General features: G+C 46.4%; 1 protein-coding gene across 2 annotated transcripts in view; it reads right to left on the reverse strand.

The window, feature by feature from the left end:
• MMP17 (matrix metallopeptidase 17) overlaps positions 1–26,310 on the reverse strand; it is a 407,143-nt gene that overhangs the window by 70,419 nt on the left and 310,414 nt on the right. For both annotated transcript variants that reach the window (XM_069620073.1, XM_069620074.1), the window contains exon 4: positions 25,742–26,025. In XM_069620073.1, coding sequence (XP_069476174.1) covers positions 25,742–26,025 — 284 coding nt within the window. The remainder of the gene's footprint in view (positions 1–25,741; positions 26,026–26,310) is intronic.

Below are 26,310 nucleotides of genomic sequence, written 5' to 3' on the forward strand. Positions count from 1 at the left end.
AAGGATTAGGGCAGGGATAGAAGAGGGGGGAGGCAGGTAGGGAAAGCTTTTGAGGAGGAAGATGGGAGGAGTGGTGTGCGTAAGAAGTGTGGCCAGATGGGAGAGTGAGGAACTAGGGCGGTCTTCAGAACTGGGCGCAAACCTTCAGATCTGGTAAGGGTCCCCTTTCGCCGAATGAGACACGACACGCCCCGCAGATGCTTGATGACACAAGCAGAAGGCACATAAATGTTATTTTATTCTTGGGGAATCCTGGAGGCAAACAGAAGAAAACCTTTTTCAGGAAAAAAGTTTCCATTTGACTAGTAAATATTCAGTGAGAATGAATTCACAAGCCCGCGCCAGCAGGAGACGCCATTGGCCACCGTTGGGGAGGAGAAATGGTGTGAGAATTGCATTATCCAGCGATAATGACTGCATGGTTCCTGAGCCAAGAGGCTGCCGGGACCAGTGCCCTGGACCAATGCACAAAAACAGATTTCAATTCACAACTTCACCCTGCTTGCATCCGTCTTGGTTCTGAATGCATGTTGGGGTGGCATGGCTGTACCAGTTTAAAACTGGGCCAGAACGGGTGGGTGCCTTACAGAATCAAATGATAAAGTGATGATAGTCAGCCTAGGACCAGGGTTCTGTTACCGTGGCTTTTCGGATGTTTTGGACTACGACTCCCATGATCCATTACCATTGGCTTTGCTGGCTGGGGCATGTGAGAGTTGCGTCCAAAACCACTGCAAGGACAGAGGTGATAGAGGTGGCGTAGGAGTTTATGGGAGTACAATGGCATTGGACAGGTCAAAGGCTGGATCATTGACTAGATTGGCACTGCTTCTGCCCTGTAGAGAAGACCCCAGGTTGCAGCACTCCTGTGCGACTGGATTAGTTGGTGGTGATGCGTCTGCTAATAAACCTGTAGCGGAGCAGCTGCATGCGTCTGCAGGAAATATCCTCCACCCCTACCTCCTATATGTTGGAAGTCAAAGACTGTGCCATGTTTGACACCAGCTGTTGTGCCAATACCACAGCGAGTATTTGAGAAAGGGTATCCCTAATGACTGTATCCCCGAAGAGACGACAATCTGAGGGAGAAACTACCTCAAGGAATATGAAAAGGAGCAAAGAGAAGAAGCGAGTGAGGTCACAAGAGACAAGCGTGACGCACTGAGAATACTGGCTGAAGAGAATGCATGGATCTTATGGAAACTGACAATGAAGTTATGAATTGAGTAACCTTTCATATGCATAAAAGAAGATTGCATGTGTGCGAAGTGCTACAGAAATGCAACCATTCAATAATTGTACAGGCGTAGAAACGCAAGTAGACTAATCATAGAACCTGGCTATACGTAGTGAACAGACTGCAGGCAAAGCCGCCATTGTATAGGTACTCAACATCGATGTCATGAATTTAGTAAGCTCAGACCCATGGAGAGGAAAGGCCGAGAATTGTGTTGCAGCAAGAATAAGCTGAGATTGTGGAAGAGCCTGGCGAGGCTGTCTGGCCTGACATCAAAATATAAGTAGCCAAAGTTGGTTTTCTATTCTTGAAAGCAGTGAATGTACGAAGGATGAATCACCCCTTATTAAGGGGCAAGGAAAGAACACAGAGAGTGCCAAGTTTTATTAATTTAAGACATTTAAATGCTGCAGAATGGACTAGAATCATGGCCTACTGTCACGTGAACTGAGGATGGAAATAGAGTTCAGCTTGGAGTCCTAGAACAGCGATAGTGAGTGCCTGTACTCCCATATATTCCCACAGACAAGGATATTTTTCAAGGCCAAGTTCAAAGACAATCTTTGTGGCAGAAGGCATGGGTGATGAGAGATGTTGGGCTAATTGGGTGGGGAGGTAAAGCCAAGTCCACCTCCTGGCACCTGCTGGATATGAGCTTACGTGCTGCTAAGTGAACCGAATGTTCCAGACATGGCACAAGCGTGCCAACCAATTGTAGAGGGCCATATAATAAAGGGCCTTATAGTTTGAGAGCCAATGATAAACTGTGTACTTAATAGTGTTGAAGATGACATGTTTTAGAAGTAGGCATACGTTGTCCACCTGACAGTAGACAGCCAATCACAATCCTAGTCCTTATAGAAAGTATACTTAGATGTTCCCCTTGAACCAATTATAATTGGTTGTAGGTTTTTCTTATTTTCCAAGTAGTATGATGTCACTTCTGAAGTATTTTTAGTAGGACATGTATGTTTTATGAGAAATTTGTTGAGAGCTGAGCGAACGTCCATTGATGTCCATTGTAACCTCCCTGTTTTAGATAATTGTTGATAAAACAGCAACCTTTGCCATCTTCCTGAGTTGGTTCGATTATTTGACTCAGACTTATTCTGTGAACCCCATCCATTGCATGCACATTACTAAAGAACCAAAAAGTTGACATGGTAGCAGTGCGGATGGTTGGAAAAGATACAAACCAGTTTGTCTCCAGTGTTTCGGACGACCGGGCATTCTCTGCCATTAGCAGTAAGATCGCAGGGTTTCCTGTGGAGAGCGGCCGATAGAAATAAACTTGTAAGAAGAAACGAAACGGTGGGCAGGCCCCCCTTTAACGAAATCCCTGCCCGGTTTTCATGGGTGCTCTGCGGACGGAAGGCGAAGTGGTCGCATTGAAGGAGGAGTTGATACCAAAGGCCTCGAGTCGATTAACAAATTAATGGTGAGTAGACTAAGGGGAATGGCAAATGAAGGGGATGGGATTGTGATAATTTTTAAGTAACAGGAAATATTGTGTGAAGAAAAGGTAGTGCTTAGGAGTCCTGACTCAAGAAGGATATGTTGCAAATCCCAACGGGGTAGAGCAGAAAAAGAAAATGCGTAATTAGAATTACGTAAGGTGACGTCTCAAACCCTGTATAGGGTATAAAGTACAGGCGAGAGAGAAAAAGGTGATCACAGTGTTTATTAATGTGCAATGTCGACTAGTATGTATGTTGTTTGTTGAGTAAAAAGGTTGAAGAGCGATAGAAGTTGTGAAGAAATTGAAAAAGTTGAGAAGCAACAGTGATTGAGCATAGCGAAGTGATTGACGCCAATCAAGAGAATAGATAGCCAATCAAAAGGTAGAGATAGCTAATCACGAAATTAGAGGCTTGAACAGCGATTGATGGTGCATGCTCATATTTTTTGTTTTAAAGACGTTGAAAAGTGGTGATTTAAGCAGAAGTATAAAGGTTATTTCATAAATCTGGTAAGTATTGACAGTCAATTGAGACTTGTCATTATGGGAGATACTTATGTAAAACATTACCAAAGCACATGCCCAAGCTCAAATAGTATAGTGCGGAATGGGTGAAAGGCATGGCAGATAAAATGTTCATGCCATGGCCACAAGGGGGATCATTGTCAAAAACGGTATTGCAACACATGACCACATACTTGCACGCTGCATACATGGGGAAGAAATTAGAGAAAAGATTAGCGATTTTAGAGCTCTGGAAAATGTACCAGGAAGAAAGGGAAGACCCGCCAACTGAGGAGTCGATGCTTAGTCAGCAAAAGGAGAAACGTGTTGAGCCTTCTGCTCCCCTTACCTCACCCAAAGGAAAAGGCGCTAGCATGGAGGAAATAGGGTTGTGCCCTTTAAAGGAGTTGAAAGCGGCGACGGGGTATAGTAATTCGATATATGAACCCCTAGCTTACTATAGTGACAATAGTCCAGAGGAGAATAAGAGAAAAGAAGAGACCTATAATATCATACAAGACAAAGAAGAAAGGAATGAGCAGTCGAAACTGTCGACAGAAATAGATAGAGAAATTAAGAGATGGAAAGGAGAGAAGGATATAGTTGTCAAGATAGCGTTGTGCAGAACAAATTAATGGGAGGACAGATATTACTTAAAATAGATCGGAAAAGCATTGAGGAAGTTAGGCAAAGAGAAGACAAGGATGAACAAGAAAGAAAGAATAAAGAACGAGAGAAGAGACTGAGAGAAGATGAGCAGAAAAGGAAGAGCAGAGAGCAACAAGAACAGATATATCGGTGGAACAAGAAAGAAAAGAAGAACAGGGAGAAGAGCAAAGAAAGTATGACAATAGACAGAGACTGATAGAAGAAAGAGCTAGACAGGAAAGGAAGAAAGAAGAGGAGGAAGCGCAAAGATTAAGGGACAAAAGATTACAGAGACGTAGTGAAGAAGAGGAAAGAAGGGAAGGAATAAGGAGAGGGAAAGAACGAAGGCAAGAGGAAGAAGGAATTTGAAGGGATGCGAGAAAGCGAAGAGATAGCCGAAGAGATGGACTGAAAAAGGAGGCAAGAGGTCTTAATGATCGTCTCACTCGTAAGGAACCAGTAGGGCCAAGCCCAGAAATATGATGGGATAGAATAGAAGAGTTCATTCGGATAAAGGAAGCAATGCCAGGGGCATCTAAAATTGCGTTAGATGAAGAAAGATTTGATGCGGAAAGCATCGGAGAAAGGATTGATAAGGTTTATCAACAGTTGAGGCGAAATAGCAAGTATGAAACTTGAGGGAACGATGGTCTATCCCCGGTGCCTCGATCATGAAGAGAGGAGGGAAGCCTGTTCAGTGATGAACGCCGAGCATGGTCTTTAAGTAAATTGAATCTGGATAAGGGTGAAGGGGATGATAGTCACACTAGTTGGGGACAAGACATGTCGGATGAGAAAAGAGAGTCTATCCTCGAGACAGGAGGAGGGAGCGCGTGTGCCCCTGAAGGAAGCTTGCAGATGGATAAAGAAATGAGATGGTCTGATCTGGAACAACCTAAGAAGGATAGGATGCCAGATCCCATAGCATATCCTGACCGTCCTCGAGGACAATCGTACAGTGAGAAGGGAGAGTCACCACCATATGTGAGCAGGTTAAGGTTGTTACCCACAAGGAGACAGACAGGGACGATTGTCCCTGCCAGGGATAGACTAATAGTAGGATCCAAATGTGGGTCAGAGTTTACGCAGTTTATTTTATTGGAAAAAGGGGTAGTAAGACCAAGGTATATTCCATGGCCGCAGATGGACAAGGCTAATTTAAGGTGTAAGCTCCTGAGTTTGACTTTGGGCACTGGGAAACGGATATACAAATTAGAAGAAATGACAGGAGGAAACACGTTTCCCATAGGGGACATTAAAGGTCTCCTGGCAGCTATTCTTAGGGAGAGAGCTGATGACATATGGAGAAGAGCAGCGTATTCAAGTGTGACAGCACAGAATACAGCACATGATGGATCGCTGTTTAATAATTGGAAAGCAGTTGTTTGGAGAGCACTCAGCGTACAGTACCCCGATACATCAGATATGGGTGCAATTATGACACGTAAAATGAAGGAAGATGAAGACCCTATTGCTTACATTCAGGATATTCAGGACAAATGGCAGCTTGAAACTCGCGAGTCGTGGGAAAAGATAGTGGCATTATTTTACCACATTTTATGTCAGGGGTTGCCTGAGCTAGTACAGAGACAGATGAAGAAACAAGTGGGTATGGACAACAGTACACCATTGTCGGTTATTGCAAGCGAAAAATAAGAAGAAAGATGAGAATAGGAAAATTGAGGAAGCCATGTTAGTTCAGAAAAAATTGTCAAAATGTGCCATAGAAGAGGCGGTATGGACAAGCGGAGAAGGATTGGGAATGCAGGAATCAGTGGGTGCATCACAGGTGAGTAATGTGCGCACAATGGATCATGATGGATATGGGTTTGTGCCACGAGTCAGAGGCATAGGCTATAGAGGAAGAGGAGGAGGATTTCAAAATAATCAGGGTGGTTTTCAAGGTACACAGAATGCGAACCAGAGTACTAAAGGAGGGCTTGTCAGACAGGCACCTCCAGTGTGTTGGACTTGTGGGATGACAGGGCACATTGCACGCATATGTCACAGCCAAGGAAATGAACACAATGGCCAATTTCCAAGAGAAGGGGACCACTTATCCTCCACCATATAGCACACAGACTAGAGAAGGGTTCGCCCAAGATCATATATTGTATCAGACACAAGACCCACCAGTGCTGCGGGTGCAACAGCAAGAACGAGTGCAAATTAATCCACTGCAAGGGCAGTCGCAACAAGCCCCCATGCAGACACAGCAGTATACGAATACAGGACAAGTACTGACACCCAGGATAGGAGGTGTCACTGTGGTAGGAGGGAATCCTTTCACAGGGATGAGGATGAGCATGTACCCACAATAGGACAGCTCACAGGGTGACTTGATGTGTTCAGTACTATCTGTGACACCAGATCCCCAAGAGGAACCAAGGGTCGATGTGACGGTAGGAGGGAAATCTTTATTGTTTCTGGTAGACACTGGAGCTACTCTTTCATGTATATGAGAGGGGAAATGTCCAATGTCGGGAATTGCCATAAATGCTCAAGGGTTCTCTGGAGCTACGAGTCGAGTTCCTTTTACTAATGAATTACCAGTCTCTATAGGAGAGTGTGACATGTCTGTTCCTTTGTTATATTCATGACAGACACCGATTAACATTTTGGGAAGAGATTTAATGACAAAACTCAACATGACGATTCCATTCACTGATCAAGGAATAGTGTGTTCCACTCCATGAATACACTATTTAAACGTGGGAGAATTTATACCGGCATTCACTGAACAAGTGGCTCTGCGAGGCGTTCCAGTAGAGCCAGAGATTTTTCTATATGTAGTCAGCATTCTATTGACATGGCTACCTGGCTTAGGGATACCCGACATGTTTTTGTTTAGACCACAAATACTTATGGATGAAGAGGGGGGACAGACTATCCCTATAGAATTAGAAGCAGCCATAGTACGACAGGAAATGGCAATGCTTGAGGGAGTAGAAGATGAGGGTAGACCATGGAGGACAGTAATAGCTCTTGAGGAAGGGTATAGATTGACTGACATAACTGATGATGACATGTTCACAGAAGACCAACTAGATGATGAATTAGTGTTCTTCATGAGCATAACATACTGTACAAGAATAGAGAAAAGGGAAGTTCCACAGCGAATGGCGATAATGCTGCAACGCCCAGCATTTTTTCAGGAAGACTTGGAAAAGGTGCCAAGAGTCCTTTGGACCACAGGCGCTTATGACGTAGGTTTATTGAAGGGAATAGGGGGGGTTAAAATAAAGCTCAAGCCAGGAGCGATTTTTTTTCTTTTTTAAACTTTATGTATTTGGCTTGACAACACACTGGCAAACTGAGATGATCACAGTGCAACATCAAAATACACTTTTACACAATGCATACTTTACAATACAGTGTTAGGATTCCGTGCACATTGAGAGGGTAGGAGTCTAGGTAATGAAGCAGAACAAAAATTAAAGAGACACAGTTCACAGGGTGGGATTATGGAAGAGAATGGGCGGGGGAAGAAGATTCAGTATCTGAGTTCGAGGTCAAGGCGGACATACAACTACGGAACCACCGCCAAATATCCCTCGGTCTCGATTGTGGATGTTGCAATACGTTCCAGGCCTCTTCGGTATCGTGTGCCCACGTGAATGTCCTGAGCCACTGTGCATGTGTGGGTGCTCTAGGTCGAAGCCAGCACATCAATATGCAGCGAACAGCTAGTAACATTCAGAGTCCAGCTAGTTTTCTAGAATCGCGTCCCAACTGGGGAAAGTCGTGGAAAAGACAGCACATCAGGGAGGGGTCTATAATATGGTCCAGTATGGCCGACAATGTGGAGCATATTTCGGTTCAGTATTGGGTCAGACATGGTCAGACATGGACAAAACCAGATCATATGAATGTATGGGGCTTGGTCGGCTCCGCATCTAGGGCAGTTGGGTGGAAGTTTGTGAAAGATGTGGTGTAGTCTACTTGGCGTGTGTGTGGTATCTGTGCAACACCTTAAATTGTATTAATTTAAACCTAGAGTTGTAGGATACATCATGGGTGCGAGCGCACATTCGGGACTAAGTCTCAGTCTAGTGAAAGATGGGGCAATAGTGTATAGAGTCTTGAAACTTTTCCCCTGAGGGAGTCGAAGGAGCAAACTCGGCAATTATGGGTTCATCGGGTGGCAGTGTGGGGAAGTTGGGGTATCTGGCTTTGAGATTTTTCCAGAGAGAGGAGTATTGTAGCCATGCCGACGGCTTCAGCTTGAGGGAAAGAGGGAGGTCCGCCCATTCAACAATGTTGCCCTGTACATAGGCATCATCGAGTGCCAAGAAGTCTGCGTCAGCCCAGCGAGATACAGTGGATTGTGGTATGTGTGGGACATCCGGGAAGAAGTTCCAGAGCGGGAGGTCCCTGTGGAAGGGGTCAAGGGTGTCGACCATTTTCCAGAGCTTGATGAGTGCTAAGGATGTACTACTAACGGGGTCTGCTGACTCGGGGTCAGCCAGAACGGGTTTAAGGATAAGGGAACCTATTACTCGGTCGCTGACCGTTAGTTTCTCTAGCCAGACATGAGGGGGGGAGGTCTATGGTGTTAAACCAGTAGGAGGCAAATCGAGATTGAGCTACCACCCAATACTGGGTGAAGTCAGGGGCGACATAACCGCCCAATTCCTTAGGAGCGGTCAGTGTTGATAATTTGAGTCGGACTGCGCCGGAATGCCACAGGAAGGTGTTGGTTATGCGGCGCAGTGACTTGAAGAAATCATCACCTGGCAACAGTGGGAGATTGGTGAATCGGTAAAGGAGTTGAGGCAGCACTACCATTTTAAGTATTCCTATCCTACCCGCTAGGGAAATGGGAAGCCTAGTCCAGCTAGTAGTTTTAGTGGACAGGTTTGTGAGATAATTCCGGTAGTTGTCCTCGCGCAACTTCGGTGTGTGCCGGGAGACTACCACCGCCAGGTAAGGGAAGTCAGATTGGGACCATGTGAATCCCTTTCGGTCAGAGGTGGGTTGAGTGGAGTCTGTAAGTGGAAATAGGAGAGATTTAGAACAGTTTACTTTCAGCCCAGATATGTGTCCAAATCGGGCTACATCCTTCATGATCAGGGCGAGGTTGGTTTCCGGGGAGCGAATGTAAAGGAGGGCATCATCGGCGTGCAAGGAGACAATATTGGATTGGCCAGCAGTACGCAAGCCTCTATGGTAGTGTGACTGGTGTATCATGTCGGCAAAGGGTTCCATGGCTATGGCGAATATTAGCGGGGAAAACGGACATCCCTGGCGTGTGCCTATGGCAATTTGGAAGGGGGTGGAGCATCTGTCCTCAGTGTGGACTCTGGCCGTTGGGCCGGTGTAGAGGAGCTTAACCCAGGTTTGGAAGTTAGGGCCAAACTTGCATTTCTCAAGGACTCGCCACAAATACTCCCACGACAATGAGTCAAATGCATTCTGCATGTCCAAGGTGGCTGCCACTGCCTGTGCCTCCGGGTTGATCCTACTAATCACATTAAAGAGTCTTCTCATGTTCAGGGAGGTGGCCCTGCCCGGGGCAAATCCCGCCTGATCTGGGTGAATGATGTGGGGCATGAATGAGGCTAGTCGTTGGCCAGTAGCTTGCCATATATTTTGACGTCACAGTTAATTAGTGAAAGAGGGCGGTATGAGCTGCACTGGGTGGGGGGTTTGCCAGGTTTCAGAAGGACTGTTATCATTGCCTCTCAGAGGGAAGGGGGGGAGTATGCCCCTCTCGCATGCCTCCTCCCATAGGGCCAGTAGATGTGGAACCAGGAGAGATTTATATTGTTTATAAAAGTCCCTGGGGAGGCCATCTGGGCCAGGGGCTTTAGCAGACGCCACCGATTCAATGGCTTCGACTAGTTCTTCTGGAGTGAACGGTCTCTCAAGGCAGATGCTGGCATCAGTGGATAGGACTGAGAGAGGGAGGTTTTCTAAATAAGAGTTGATTTCTGATATCTGGGGGCCTTCAACTTTCGAATAAAGGGAGGTGTAAAATGATAGGAATTCTGAGTTAATGTCTTGTGGTGAGGTAGCTAGTGTTCCATCGGGTGTCTCTATCTCTGGTATGTTGGGGGCTCCAAATTCTCGGCGTATCAACCTGGCCAGTAAGCGGCCTGGCCGCTCTCCCTCGCCATATTTCCTTACCGATTGAGGGCTATCCAGGAATTTGACTTCTCGTTCTGCTAGGCTGCGGAATGTGTCTAGTTCTGACCCCAATAGTGCTAGTGTTTCAGGGGAGTGATCCCGGGCATATTGATTCTCTAGGTTAGCTAGGGCCGATTCGCTACTAGCGATATCCGCGTGGATTCCTTTCAGGATGCTGCTCCCTTTAGAGATGGCAATACCCCTGGTGTATGCCTTAAAGGATTCCCAGAGGGTGGCTTGCAATGCTACAGAGTTCGTGTTAATCTCAAAGAATTCTTCAATAGAAGATTCGAGTTCAGAGGCGAAAATCTGATCAAGGAGGACATGGGGCCTCATTCTCCACTGTCTCATTCTATCGTAGTCTTGACCCCAATTCAATGAGATAATCACTGGTGAGTGGTCGGATAATGTTCTAGGGAGGATCGCCAGGTGGGACAGGCACCTGACCAGTATGTCTGATATAAGCCATCTATCTATCCTAGAATGTGAGTCATGTACTGAGGAATAGTAGGAGTATGTGCGGGAGTCAGGGTACATGAGCTGCCAAGCGTCCACCACCGCCAGTCGAGGGAGCGTTGTAAGAATAGTGTGGGCTGCCCTGGAGAGCTGGCGAGGTCTAGAGCCCGATCTGTCAAGATTGATGTCTAGTATCGTATTAAAATCTCCACCCCATATGATCGGGACCAGGGGATAACTTTCCAACACAGAGGCCAGGTGTAGGTAAAAATCAGGGTCATCAATATTCAGGCCATATATATTCAGGATAGCTACCTCCTGGTTTTGGACTCTGCCAATGATTAGTACATACCTCCCTAGTGGGTCTATCTGTGAGTGAGCCTTCTTTTTACTGCCACAAAGGTTTTTCATTCTTGCTGCACCGCCACAGAGAAATCGGGGTAGAGGTGGATCCGTGCTGCCCCTAGATGCAGCTTCCCCTTAACTCTAGCCGCTCTGAGGAGAGCGTCACGGTCCCGAAAATTTAGGATTCTGGCTATAATGGGGCGTGGTGGAGCTCCAGGTCTAGGTTTCGCATTTAAGGAGCGATGGGCTCTTTCCACTCCGAACTGCGGGGAGAGTTTCGGGGAGTCTAGGAGTGACAGTAACATGTGCTCTACAAAGTCTTCCATAGGTTCGTTGATATTATCCTCGGGTACACCGACTATGCGCAGATTGTTGCACCTGGAGCGCGATTCTAGGTCATCGTTCTTCTTTTCCACCGCTAGCATCCGAGTGGAGAGTGAGGAGACCATGGCCCGAAGAGAACCCAGCTCATCCTCGGTGGCACCAACCCTTGTTTCGTTTTCTGCAACACGACCATTGTCTTCTCAATATGCGCCTTGATGGACGAGATGGTGCCATTCATGTCGTCCAGTTTGGTGTGTAATGTGGTGAACCCCTCGCGGATGTGTTCTAGCATCTTCTGTGAGTCATCCGGGGCCGTTGTGGCCGATGTTGCAGGGGCCTCATCAGATGCCTCCACTGTGGATTTGGCAGGAGTCTTTGCGAACATGTTCAAGGAGGTCTGCTTCTTCCCCGCACCTGCTCCTTTAGTCATGGTGTCCGTGGAGGGGGGTTCTAGGAATATGGGCAAGCGTAGGTGGACAGCAATGTCAGGATTATATTCCACTATGCATGTAACAGGATATTCGGAGGCACCCTGGTAGGATCGCTAGAAGAGTTGGGTTGGGTCCCCCAACGTGATTTATGTTCCCATTCACTCGAGGAGGCTGCAAGCCCGTTTCAATAGAGATTGTGCCCCTGCCCAGTCTGTTGAGGGTTTTGCGCCCAATGCTGGGGTTTAAAGTCTCATTTAACCACGTGGAGAGAGGGTGGTTGCACCACTGTGGGGCAGGGCAGTGGGTATATCACGAGCCTTAGAGGTCCCCTTATGGGGTGTAGCAGCAGGGGCCTGCTTTATATAAGGGGAATACACAAATTCCCGCCTACAGGGCAATTTGCTGCAGGTCCAGGTGCCAGTATTGTTGAGTGGCGAGGGTGGATGGCCTCTGCTGAACAGGCGACCGGGTCGCAGGGCGAAAGGTGGGGCCGGCCCCAGTGGTGCGCGTTGGAATCCGCAATGGCTGTGGGTATTATTTCCCCTTATGGGCCACTAGGTCTGCAACCTAGTTGTATATGCAGGAGTTATGTGTGCCCTTCTTGTGCAGGGCCGCTCCGGCGGGCACCACCAAATTTCGTGAAAAACCGTGTCTTCATAGGAGCTGCTTCCATCTGCCGGCATGGGGGGCGGCGAGGAGCAGGAGGCCAGTGCGGTTCCCCCTGCAATAACGTGATCCCTCTGTGGCGCACCAGGCAGGGGCCGCGCGCGCCCCTAGGGCGGCCCCCAAGGGTGTAGAATTGAGGTGTGGGCACCCAGTCTGCTCCCGTGCCAGATCGGGTGCCTTCCGTAGGCTAGGTCAGCTGCCAGCGGGCCGGCGCGCATCAAGGACCAAGACGCCCCTCCCCCCCAAGGGCCGCCGTGCCGCACAGCAGTCGGGGAGGCCGCGCCCCCTGGAGCCACGATGCGGGGTGAGCCAGCAAGCTCCCCCGCTAGTACTGGGAGCCGCTCTATACACGCTGTAACAGGATCCCAGGCCCTGAGGGTCCGTGTGAACCTAGTGTGGAGGTTTGTACGCGGTCCACAAGAAGATGAAGGAAGAATCCTCAAGGAAGGCGGTTGTTTTCAGACGAGTGATCACCCCAGTCCGGAGCTCGGCATCTAGGCTGCCGTTTCCATTGAGCGCAACAGCACCCCCCCAGCCAGGAGCGATTTTACTTCGAGCAAAGCTGTACCCCATGTCTCGAGAAGCTGATGAGGGTATATGTCAGACTATCTCAGCACTGATGAAACAAGGAATTCTGGTGTCATCAGAATCATCGTGTAATACCGCAGTGTATCCGATCAAGAAATCTAAAGGAGGGTTGTGGAGATTTATACAAGATATGCGACCGAGTAACCAGATTGTAGATGCAGAGTTTCCTTTGGTTCCTAATCGGGTGATGATACTATGTAGTATCCCGGTGGATGCTCAATATTTCACAGTGATAGATTTGAAGAATGTGTTTTTCTCGATCCCGTTGCACACGGACTCAAGAGACTTGACATCATTTACGTTTCCCCAAACCCGACTGAAACATACTCGTTTGCCCCAAGGGTACTGTGAGTCCCCATCGATTTTCAATAGAGTCCTACAGATGGATTTAGTCAATAGTGATCTTAAGAGTGCGGTGATACAGAACATAGATGGCATTTTACTTTGTAGCACCACAGAAGATGAGTGCAGACAAAATTCTGTTCAGTTGATGACAATTCTAGCAGACAAGAGATATAAAGTAGACATGGAGAAATTGCAATAATGTCAATAAGAGGTGTTATACATAGGTCAAGTGATTTAACACGAAGGAAAGAAAGTGACGCCTGAAAGAGCAGAGGCGATTATGAAAACATCAAAACCAAACACATAACAGATGCAAAAGCCTTGGGATTATGCAACTATGTCAGAGCCTGGGTGTTTGGTACGTATATGTATACAAGACCACTTCGGCAAGCTTTAAAGAAAGCGCTGGTCGAAAAAGTAAAAAGGGAATGGACTGAAGAAATGGAGGAAGGGTTTGAGGACCTGAGAAAAACAATTTGTACAGTCCCTGTTTTGGGAATTCCCAATTATGCTGAGGAATTTTATTTTTGTTTTTGCACAAAAATGGGACAGTCATGACAGCAGTGCTCACGCAGAGAACTACATTGGGGTACACACCTTTAGCATGTTACAGTGGGATTTTAGACCCAGTTATGAGAGGACACTTTCCTTGCAAACAGTCATTGGCTGCCGCCGCGTTCACAATTGACAAATCTACAAGTATACTTATGGGCTGCTCCATGACTTCGTTTGCTCTGTTTGCCATTTTAAAGAAACCCAAAAGCACATTGACATCTCAAAGAGCTTCAGCATATGAGGTAATGATTTCAAACCCAACGATTAAAATGGTCAAATGTAAAATAGTGAATCCTGACACGTTTATAGCTGAGCCAATAGAAGAAGGCAATCGTGTGCATGATTGTGCTAATTATTTTGAATTTTATGATGATATACCGCGCGTGAAGGAGAATGCAATTGCGGGAGGGGAAATTCACTTTATTGCTGGTTCTTCAAAAATTGATTAGACTAGTCGGGAAAGGCATTCAGGCGCCACGGTAGTGAGACATAGATTAAATGGAGAATTTGAAGTTGTAGCAAGTACAAGGCTACCATCTCACTTTTCAGCGCAAGCAGCAGAATTGGTAGTGCTCATTAATGTGCTCAAGAAACACCAAGTACAGGAATTGACAGCGTACAGTGACTTCGCCTTGTGTGACATCAACTGTACATGCAGGGTTAGCACGTTGGAAGAGGAGGGGCTACCTCTGTGCAGATGGCACTCCAGTACAGCATGCATCCTTCTTGGATAAACTTATTAAGGCACTGCAACTCCCAGTAGCCATAGCAGTTGTTAAATGTGCAGCGCACACTAAGTGAACAGATTTGGGGGCTGATTCATGGAATCATTTGCGCCGAAAAACGGGGATTTGTGCACCATTCTGCCTGCAAATCCCCATTTGTTAAACAGGGATTTGCGGCAGAATGGCGCACAAATCCCCGTTTTTCGGTGCAAATAATTCCACGAATCAGCACCTTGATCTCTTGTAGGAACGAAGCCACTGATGAAAAAGTCAAAAGGTTTGCATATTCCCCAGACATTTTGTGTTTTGCTACTGAGAGTATTAAAGAAAAAGTAGTCACAACCATGGAAGTGCAAGAAGGGTTTAATAAATTATTGATAACCCAACTAATGAAGATTCAAGGGAGTGCACTGCAGAAAGAGCAGGAATAATGGAAATGAAGCGGGTTTTCTTTATCCTCAAGAGAAGCATTATGGTGACAAGACAGCACTGGAAAGCCGGTGATGACAGTAGCATTATTGAAGGTCACGCTTGAACAGCTGCATTACACCACACATGTAACTAGGGGGAGTCTTGCTACTACGGTTGCGGAAGACTGGTTCATTCTGAATTTGTTGGAACATGTTGCACTATTTATGGTAAACTGCATGTGTGTCAAAAGTTTACTGCTGGGCATACACTGAGAATGATTACAGGGGTGATATCTCACCAGAATAGTCCATTTCAACATTTACATATCGCCTATGTCAATATGCTGCTGGTGTGTAATGGATATAGGTATCTATTAGTAGTGATGTGTCCCTTTTCTAGGTGGATCGAGGCAGGTCCGTGTACACACCCTGATGCCACTTGCACAGTGACGTTTTTAGTGCACAAAGTCTTCCCATGATGTGGGGGGGGTGAAATCCGACAATGGGCCACATTTTGTTAATGAGATTTTTGAACAGATAGGGCTTCTATTGAATATTAAACACATGTTTTCTTCTGCTTATCACCCACAAATGAATGGCTTATGTGAGAGACTCAACGGCCTCCTTAAAGAAAGGATTGCCAAGATTAAAATGACTTTGAAGACGGGATGGCTATATTACCTACCCCTAGCTTTGTATGCCCTTCAGAAACAGCCAGGATCAGACCATCACCTCACCCCTCATGTACTAGTGACAGGGCGGCATATGAGAATGCCCCTTACACCTCCACCTAGGAGTAGAAGTGATGACCAGAGTGTAGCTAAAACCTTAGATGATAAAATGCACGACTATTTGACATGTATGACCTCTAGTATCTCTCTCATTTCAGATCAAGTCAAGCGCAAGCGGGGTTGGTCTCAGAACACAGAAGAAGGCAATTCAACAACCAACCCAATTAAATTACTACCAGCACCTAAGTTATATGTGGAGACCTAGTCTTAATAAGAACGTTACTCGAAGGTTGCAAGAGCCATGTTTTAATGGTCCTTTTTGCATTGAGAATATAACTCCTTCAGCTGTGAAAGTCCAAGGGGGACGAGCTTGACTTCACCTAGGTGATGTATAGGTCTATAAAGGTGAGACCCGCCCTCCCACTGTTGCCAATCCAGAAGGAAGACAAGAAGAATTTCAGCATGTGCAGACTTGATCGATGACAAAGAAAAAGGACGATGAAGCAACCAGCGGTTAATACAGAGTTATCTTGGACTGAAATTCAAGTGGACACTCCTTATAGATATTTTGGCAGTGAGTGAAAAGACTTGCACAGAATTTCAGTGGTTTGAAAATGAACTTTTGAAATACATATTGAAGCATTAGCCTTATGCTTAAACGTCAGTTCTTGATTAGAAATTGGAAACGAGAACAGTATCTAGACTCATTTTGTGGATAATACCTGTTCTAAGCAGTTAATCATATGGTGCTTACCGATAGTGACATTCATCGACATTTGCTTGCTGTCTTTGTGTCTATACTTCAAGCTTACCCAGCTCTTGTGAGAAGAAACGTTGATGTTCGCACTTTCTTACAGGATCCTAAAATGGCCCAGTGACAAGGAGGCTCCTTATTGCCATTATCGAGCAGATGTTGCAGTTACAAGTATAAAGAATTAGATGATTGTATTAAAAATGATTAAAGAGGAAAGTGGCACGGTTCAAGGCAAAGAACAAGTGCAACGAGTAGTAGGATGGCGAGAGAGATGGATGCCTATGTTCTTATGCATAATATGCAATTGCATGATTGTTCCCTTTGTCTTTCTGTTCCTCGTCTTTCACACTCTCTATCATGTTGGTACTTCTGCTGAAGGAGAGGTCCCTATGACTTTCCCTGCTGTGAGAACTACCTTTGATTTACTTCATGAGTATTACACAACCTTTGGGAGAAACAGGAGAAATGCAGAGGAAGATAGTGAGGGGATACATACTTATTTAGTTAATGCAGCACATTTGGGGAATAACATGTGGTATCAGCATATGAGAAAGTGGGAGAGAGAACATCTAAGGAGAGTTGCTACGTCTGAGCTCTCATACCCTATGCCATGAATAGAGTGCAAACTTTCATTGCCAGAGAAGTTCCAAAACATGATGCTAGGTGCCTCAGCCATCTTGCAGCATGCATGACCAGAGGACAATTCCAAGGAAGTTGGGCCACTTTGCGATGGAGATCGAAATGGTTGTTTCCATATGATATGATATGGTATGGGATTTATTACATGCCTATACACGGTGTCCAGTCATAATATCGAATACAAAATTTCGAATGTCAAAAAAGTCGAATCAAAAATGTCGAAAAAAAAAATGTCGAATTATTTTTTTTTTCGATATTTTTTTTTGGGCTCTAGTTTATATAAAAAAAATAGGTAAAAACAAAAAAAAAAGAAAAAACGGGGGTTGGGGGGGAACCCCCCCATTTCGAAAAAAAACGTCATAAAAAATAAATTCGACATTATTTTTTTCGACATTTTTTTTTCGACTTTTTGACTTTCTAAATTTTTGATTTCGAAATTATGTCTATAAACCCCTATACACAAGTGTTTCAAGGCGTGACGAGGCAAGGGAGGAGAACAGAGGGAAGACAGAGACAGTGATCCAACTAGGCCAGGTGACATTGAGATCACGCAAGTGCAGGGGAGGGGGAAAGGAGAAAAGTGCAAGGGGGAAGGGGCAGGGGAAGTGCAGTGCATAGGATAAACAGTAAATAAATGAGAACAATAAATAAGAAGTGCAGCCAGCTGGTGGCAAGTGCAAGGGTAAGTGCAGACATCAGGGGTCAAGTGCCGGTAGGGGCTGTAGGGAAACAGAAATAGCCCCAGATTGCAAGGGTTGCCAGAGGGGCAGTCCAGGAGTGCAACTGGCAGGGGGGAGACATGGGCCAGAGAACAGAGGGTAGCCAGGTGACCAGTGCAGTTTCAATTTCAGCCAGGAGTTCAGCAGGGGAAAGGAGGAGAGAAAGCAGAAGCAAAGAGGAAGCTCTTGAGATGCTTCTGGAACTGGAGATGGTTCTCCTCGGTTTTCAGAGAGGCAGGGAGGCTGTTCCAGAGGGAGGCCCCAGCTGAAGAAAGAGATCTACCACCAGCTCGTTGCTTGGAGAAGCGACTGACCCTGAGGGAGTTGGAGGCGGATGAGTGAAGGGTTTCAGTAGGAAGATATTTAGGAAGAGAGAGTTGAATGTATTGAGGCCCCAGTACCCAGAAGGCCTTGTGGACAATGGAGAGGGTTTTGAACTTAATCCTCGCCACCACTGGGAGCCAGTGCAGAAATGTCAGTCCCGGAGAGATACAATCCCTGGGCTTGAGGCCAAGGACAAGTCTCGCAGTCCTGTTTTGGATGAGTTGCAGAGGGCAGAGAGTAGAGGCAGGCATGTTTAGAAAGATGCTGTTGCAGTAGTCCAGCATATAGAGAATCAGAGCTCTGGAGACAGTGAGCTTCTGGGGGAAGGAGGATGACTACATCAGGATGATTATGTCAAGACTACACAGATGGAAAAGGAACCTGGATGCAAGAGCAAAATGCTTGTGTATCCTGCAACAGGACAGAATGAGGTGACCATTGAAGAGATGAAGAAAATGAATTGCCTTGATGTGATAGAAATAGCTGGATCACCTGGATTTAGGGAGCAAACCCAAGTCTTAGTCTATGGATGAGTTAAATCCAAGAAGGAATGGGAAGAAGGACTGAGGTCCTGTGCAGCCCATCTACTGAAGCCAGAATATGTACAAGAGGAAAAGAGGGTGAATGATGGGTGTTCGAAGTCATGGGCTAAGTATGCCAAACTGCTGACAGGGGTAGAAGATTAATGAGGCCCCATGGCTGTAATCCTGTTGGCTAATGCGACATTGTGCTTCTGAAGATTTGGAAAGAATCATGTGGGAGACAACAAGGACTGTATAACTACAGTTGACGTTTCCAGGATGGGAGCAGGGACAGCCATCCTGATGGATCGATATTGGGCTTGTGGGTCTAGGCCCTACATGAAGCTGCCCAAGGATTGGGGAGGAACATGCTCCTTGGTGCTCATTCACGTTCCAGCATTAGTGATTCCTCAGAGTGACCTGAACATTGGAGAATTTCCAAAACAGGTGCCCATTTGAGAAAAAGAAGATTGCTTGAGTTCTTCAATCGGACCAGAGGAGAGAATTATTTCTCAGCCAAATCAATAGAAGCATATGATGCCATTCCTTATGAACACAGGTTGTTCAGCAAGACTACTTCAGCATTTACAACTATCTTCATGCCTGGGATCCAGAGGATGGCCAACGCCAAGTGGTTGCAGATTACGAGATGGGAGCTCCTGCAGACAATCAATACCACCATAAAGGGATTCAATGCTATCAAGGAAGAGTTGAAGGCCATACAACTAATGGCCCTGCACAACAGATACGTCCTTGACATGATTACAGCGATGGAAGGAGAAGTTTGCACCAAAATCGGGCCTTCATGTTGCATATTCACACCTTCTCATGATGACGGGAATGGGACCCTGACAGAGGCCGTAACGTTGTTAACCAACCTGCATAAGAAGATGGAAGACGAGACAGAGGCCATTACGAATGACAGTTGGTTTGCCTCCATATTCTCATGGATCCTGCAGTGGTTGACAAACATATTCAAGAACCTTGGAGTAATATTGGTCATGGTGTTGTTTGGATTCTGTGTGATCAGGATAATAATTGGCCAATGCAAGTAGACAGCAAAGAAGGCAGTGGGAATGAAAATCATGATTGATGTTGAATCAGGGTTTGGACCCAATGAATTGATGGATAGGGATGTCAGAAAATACATAGAGGCCAGCATTGCAGCACCCGGGGGAACAAAGGTCCTGTATCACAAGAATCACAAGAAGTACATGGGACAATGGGTCTATTGTAATCCAAATGGACAGTGCAACTACATGACCTGGAGTATAGATGAACATGTTAAATCAGCCGGCACCCTGAGGGGGTGATGCAGATTTGGACCCCGAAGAAGCACTTCTTCAAAAGAAAATATCAAGATGTGGAGACTATTGAAGAGGTGGTCGAGGACATGACCAGAGGGTGGAATGTGGAGGAGCAGCTGCATGCCTCTGCAGGAAATCCCGCCCCCTACCTCCTATATGTTGGAAGTCAGAGACCGTGCCATGTTTGACACCTGCAGTTGTGCCAATACCACAGCAAGTATTTGAGAAAAGGTATCCACTGAGAAAACCCTATCGAATGTATCCCCGAAGAGATGACAATCTGAGAGAGGAGCTCCCGGAAAGAATATGAAAAGCAGTAAAGGAGAAGTTAATGACGTCACAAAAGACGAGCGTGACGCACTGAGAATACTGGCTGAAGAGAATGCATGGATCTTATGGAAACTGAGGATGAAGATAAGAATCGAGTAAACTTTCATATGCAGGAAAGAAGATTGCACGTGTGCTAAGTGTTACAGAAATGCAACCATTCAATAATTGTACAGACGCAGAAGCGCAAGTCAACTAAGTAATCATAGGAGCTGGCTATACGTAGTGAACAGACTGCAGGCAAAGCCGCCATTGTATAGTAACTGGACATCGGTTTCATGAATTTAGAAAGCCTGGACCCATGGAGAGGAAAGGCTGAGAATTGTGTCACAGCAAGAATAAGCTGAGATCGTGGAAGAGCCTGGCGAGGCTGTCTGGCCTGACATCAAAACAGAAGGAGCCAAGGTTGGTTATCTATTCTTGAAAGCAGTGAATGTACGAAGGATGAATCACCCCTTATTAAGGGGCAAAGAAAGAACACCAAGAGTGCCAAGTTTTATTAATTTAAGACATTTAAATGCTGCAGAATGGACTGGAATCATGGCCTGCTGTCACGTGAGCTGAGGATGGAAATAGAGTTGAGCTTGGAGTCCTAGAACAACGATAGTGAGAGCCTGTACTCCTATATTCCCACAGACAAGGATACTTTGCAAGGCCAAGTTCAATGACAATCTGCATGGCAGAAGGCATGGGTGATGAGAGGTGTTGGGCTAATTGGGTGGGGAGGTAAAGTCAAGTTTACCACCTGGGACCTGGGCATGAGCTTACTTGCTGCTAAGTGAACTGAATGTTCCAGACATGGCACGAGCATGCCAACCAATTGTAGAGGGCTGTATAACGAAGGGCCTTATAGTTTGAGAGCCAATGTTAAAATTTGTACTTAATAGTGTTGAAGATGACATGTTTTAGAGGTAGGCATGAATTGTCCATCTGACAGTAGGGCAGCCAATCACAATCCTAGTCCTTATAGAAAGGGTATATATTTGGTCGGCGTAAATAATATCGCCGGGAAAAGGTTGTGGCGATATTATTTGGGTGACCATATATATGGGGACAGGGGCAAAAAAAAAATGTAAAACGCTTTTTTAAAAACATTTTTTTAAAAAAACATTTCGGGGTTGCGGGGGTGTCCCCCACATGTTCCATGCAATAATGTCGCCACAAAAAACGGCCATTTTTCGGCGATAATTTCTTCCTGACTTGGTTTCTTCCTGACTTGGTTCGATTATTTGGACTCTGAGTTGTTCTGTGAACCCCATCCATTGCATGCACGTTACTAAAGAACCATAAGTTCAAACCTTTGGGCTACAGACATCCATAGCTTGCAGGCCCAGTGCCTGCACTAGGTGAAGCTGAAATAGCCTGCTGTCCAGGCAGCATAGCGCCTTGACTTCTCTCTATGGGATCAGGCTGGCCAGGGGTTCGCACCTGTGCACAGGGCACCTCTGCGCTACTGCCCCCGGTGACCGCCTGCCTGCAGAAACAGTGGGCCTCATTACGTGGTTGGAGGTAGCCATGCCTCTATTACATGCAGGTTACCTCCAAACTTGCGAATAAATCTGGCACCCGCGAATGGGCAATTACCGGGTCATGCCGAGATTGGCGGACCCGGTAATTGCCCATTCGCGGGTGTCGGCAATAAGGGACTCCACATCCCCATTCGGCCCTATAGGGCCGAATGGGAATGGGGAGGGTGGTAGCAAAGGTACCGTTAATAACGGTACCGGTGCTACCATCATGTTCTGCTCGTGGGTGCCGGTACGGCCACCATGTCAGGTCTGGTGGTTGCAAGGGCACCCACGATCAGAACTCTTAGTATGGCGGTATGGTAGCAAAGGTGCCGGTAGCGATACCGGCGCCGTTGTTGCCTTACCGCCATGCTTGTAATGAGGCCCAGTGACTTTAAGGCCCTCATTAAGAGCTTGGAGAAATGGTTACCCACGATTTCCACATATGGAAATTACTGTTACCACATGCAGTAATCAGAGGGTCTTTGCACTATAATAACTTTACCATCATAACGATGATATAAGGTCCACATTTTTGGAAGTATTGCGTGCAGTGTTTCTGAAACTCTTCATGTTTACTTTTGGACTGCCCCCAGTTAATCAATTTCTATCCCTGTTTGGAGGCTAGAAATTGATTAGTTACAGCAACGGGACATACTGGCACTATGAAACGTACTGCAATGCACAGGAGGGTCAGGAATTGACCTGCTGTGCATTACTGTTTTTTAACTTAGGGTCTTTTCGAATTTGTACCTCCATCTTTTGAGTGGAGGTAAAATGGGAGCATTGGAATGGAAGAAGGAGCTTGCAGTCTGGCGGTATCCGCGGCGTGACGATGTATACACCTCCAAGCCCATAATATGCTGGGCAGTTAAAAGAGACAGTGAGCCTCATTACGACCCTGGCGGTAGCCGTGCCCTTATTATGAGCGCGGCTGCCGCCGGTAATGGTTTTTTACCGGGTTCAAGAAAAGGGCAATAACCGGGTTATGCCGACCTTGGCGGACCTGGTAATTGCCCTTTTCTTGGACCCGTTTAAAATGTTGGCAGACCATACACAGAGGGCTGATGCGGCTTGGGCTCAATTGGGGGCTCAATTGGGAATGAGGAGGATGCTAACAACGGGCCCGTTAGTGACAGGCCCGTTTTTAGCATCCTGGCCTGCTAACGGGTCCTGCTTTTCACTTCTGGTCAGACCAGACGTGAAAAGCGGGACCCGCTAGCAGGCCTCGTAATAGGCAGCCCGTAATGAACGGTGCCGGTCCCGTACGGGCACCGTTCATTACAGGAGCGCCAGGGTCCTAATGAGGCCCAGATATTTTGGACTACAGCTTCTATCATCCCTCACCAACATAGTCAATAGCCAGATATCATGGGAATCGTAGTCAGAAACATCTGGAGAGTCAAAGTTTGCAGACCACTGGCTTATTCCAACATGCTCGGACCTGTAGACCTGTCAAGGAAATAGACAACAGACTGCTAAAGTCTTGGGCTGTTGTAGCTGGTTCTGAAAGCCCTCCTATTAATGTATGTATTCCTTTACCCCTCCCCCAACTATTACTAATTAGACTTAATAATGCCTGCATGCCATTGGCTGTATTGAAACACCTGTGCGACTATTTGTGAGTTCTGGCTACACGATGGAGAATTAATAGGAGTGACTCGTGTTTCCATTATTGGGATAGGGAGTGGGATATGGTAGGGCAAGGATCTCCAACCTTTAGCCCTCCATATGTTTTGGACTGCAACTCCCATCAGCCATTATTCAATGTGGGGGATTACGAGGGCATGGCCCAACATATTTGGAGGGCAACAGGTTGCACACCCATGGATAGGTTCAGAGGGCCTAGCAGGTGAGCAACTCTGCCCAAGCCCTCCCGCCTTCTATGAGCACTGTCTGTTAGGTTCCTGTATTTTGAGGGATGTCAATTGCCCTCATCTGGTTCATGAGAACTACTCTGGATGAGACAGTGGTTACCCCATCTGCACTGCCCGCCCTCCGCTCTACTCTGGGCCTGGCTTAACAATCACCCTAAAATCTCAGAGGTCACAGCCCAGTGTTTTACAGTGGCAACAGTGGCAGCACAGGCACCGTGATGGTAAAACAGTACACGGCACATGCAAATAGTAGACACACAAATTCAGAGATTTGAGTCCAGAAACACAGGTGGAAAAAGCCCTTCGACAGCTCCCCCGTTAGCAGCTACCCATTAGTAGGTACCCCATGAGCAATGACCAATGGGAGCTTAACCCTTCAGTTGCCAGCAGTAGCCAATAACCCCATGAGCAATTAGCCCAGGGGATTGTTGGTACAGGATAACCTTGAGTTAATATTCCAGACCAGAAACCCTTGGAATAAGGTCTACACAGGTGTGTAGTGGGAGGCACTGGAGCAAGCCTTTCAATAGTGAGTGTTTGGCCTTCCCCTCTGTTGGGCTACAGATGTTGGACCTCACGGCTCTTTTACATGTGCTCAGAACTCAGAATGAGTGTCATCTTAAATGAACGCAGAAGGGGTTTGGTGTCAGGGAAACGGCCTGTACCCCTTCCATGCACAAGATCACACAAGAATTGCTTGTAAGATAGCTCAGCGGGTTGAACGCTTTTTGTTATCTGTGTTTGATCTATAAGTCACAGTTTGAAATCCCGCCATGGTCGACTCAGCCTTTCATCCTTCTGAAGTCAATCAAGTGAGTACCAATTTCGATTGGGTAATAATAATGCATGCGCATATTTTCTACTTAAAGCGCTTTGGATAAAAGTACTATAAAATGGCAAGTTGTTATTGTTAGTACTCACCTCAGGGCACTGCATCGCTACATCGGCTAGTCCGTCATAGAGGGGTCCAAACCCAGAAAGTGTTAAACGAGGTCAGGGTCAGTTCCTGCCCCAGAGGAGACCACATACAATGAAGCCCCCTTCTTCCTGGCAACTCCTGGGCAGCCATGCCTGCATCCTAGCGCTCCTGGCTTGGGCTAGTGGGCCAAGGATGGAGGATGCTGGGAGGGAGGATTAAATGTGATTATAATGGTTTGTAGTCATTGCACCGAATTAAATAGCATCGAATGCCTTGCCATCGAAAAGCATCGAATGCCTTACCATCGAAAAAAGTATCGAAAAAAAAGCATCAAATGTATTTTTTTTCTTTTTTTTAAATGTGGGGGAGGTCCCCCCCAGCCCTCCTTTTTTAACCTTTAAAACCTGTTACAATTAAAAGAAACCCTTTACCTTAAGGCATTCGATGCTATTTCATTCGATGCAATGACCAGATACCGATTATAATGACTCCACAAGAACTAATACCAAAATAACACATTAATGTATCATTATTTTGGGGGGGGGTTTCCTCCTCAAATCTCCACCCTTTTTTTGGTTCTCAATACTTTTGCCCCACCCCCAAAACCACTACCACCCCCCTCCCAACCCCTTTTTGAGTTTTTTTCCAAATTCGTTATTTTAGGTCCGTTATAATGGTATTAGGTATTTGGGTATTTGTTATAATCACTGCATAGAGGGAGGGAGAGAGAGAGACTCATTCCTGATGAGTGATTAAGAGTATGGGGTCATTTATTAAGTGCCCAATGCAAATTAAATCTCTTCTTGGCACTGGTTGCAACGTGAAGGGATATGACACATCTTCCGGTGGCAGAATAGCTGACCTATCGGTAGCAACTGTGCAGTAATACGCAGCCTCCATGACAACATCAATGGTCTACAATCTTTCGCACTGCAGATGTTTCGGACTACGACACCCATGATCCAAAATCATTGGTTATGCTGGTCTAGGATGATGGGAACTGTAGTCCAAAACATCTGGATTATAAGAGGTTGCAGACACCTAATCTAAGGAATTGTGACATTGATGGTCATACTGCAGAACCCAAGATGAATGCCATAGTGTCCTAGCATGTAAGCACACACACCCACACTTGCACAGCACCTCTAGGTGCCATACAGGCTCCGCCTTATATTGACTGGTGGGTGGATAGACACACTCTCAACATCAACTCCAGACAGTCTGAAAGGAAAGCTGAATCAGCAAATTAGGAGCTATTGGGAGTGCAATGGCTACTCTCTTACCCTGACATACCTGATGACCGGAAGGTCCAGGACTCTTCGTCGTCAAAGTGGGTGTCGCCAGCAGTGTGGTGCTCCCCGGGGAAGAAGGCATGCGCCACCGTGCCACCTGGCCCGTCAAAGGGGTATCCATCATTGTGGTCTGCCCGGGAGAAGTCGATCTGGATATCGGCGTTGTTTCCCGCCACTTCATGGAAGTTGAGTGGCGTGATGTCGCTCCAGACCTTCAGCGCATAGTACATGAGTGCACGGACAGTGTCGTGGCCCAGGTGGGACTCCCGGGGAAAGGTCCGGACCCTGTGGAGGAGAGGGATGCATCCGGTTAATATCTACTGGTTAGTGAAATATTTTGCATAATTAACCCTTCCCACCCAGGCACATCTGGGAATCTCAGTGCAATAGTTGCATCCAGAGTCTAAACCGCTGTTAGACAAAAGATGCCAGCAGATCCTACTGTCATGTGATCAGTTCTTCCCAGCCCCACTGGCCATTCACACGCTGACCTGACGTGTGAGAGTATCACCCAAACCTCACATGCATTCCAGTGCGGAGTCTGACATGTGACTAACTCGTACCAAGTCC

Source organism: Ambystoma mexicanum, chromosome 10 (genome assembly GCF_040938575.1).
Source record: "Ambystoma mexicanum isolate Mex_15411 chromosome 10, UKY_AmexF1_1, whole genome shotgun sequence".
Classification (NCBI taxonomy): Eukaryota; Metazoa; Chordata; class Amphibia; order Caudata; family Ambystomatidae; genus Ambystoma; species Ambystoma mexicanum.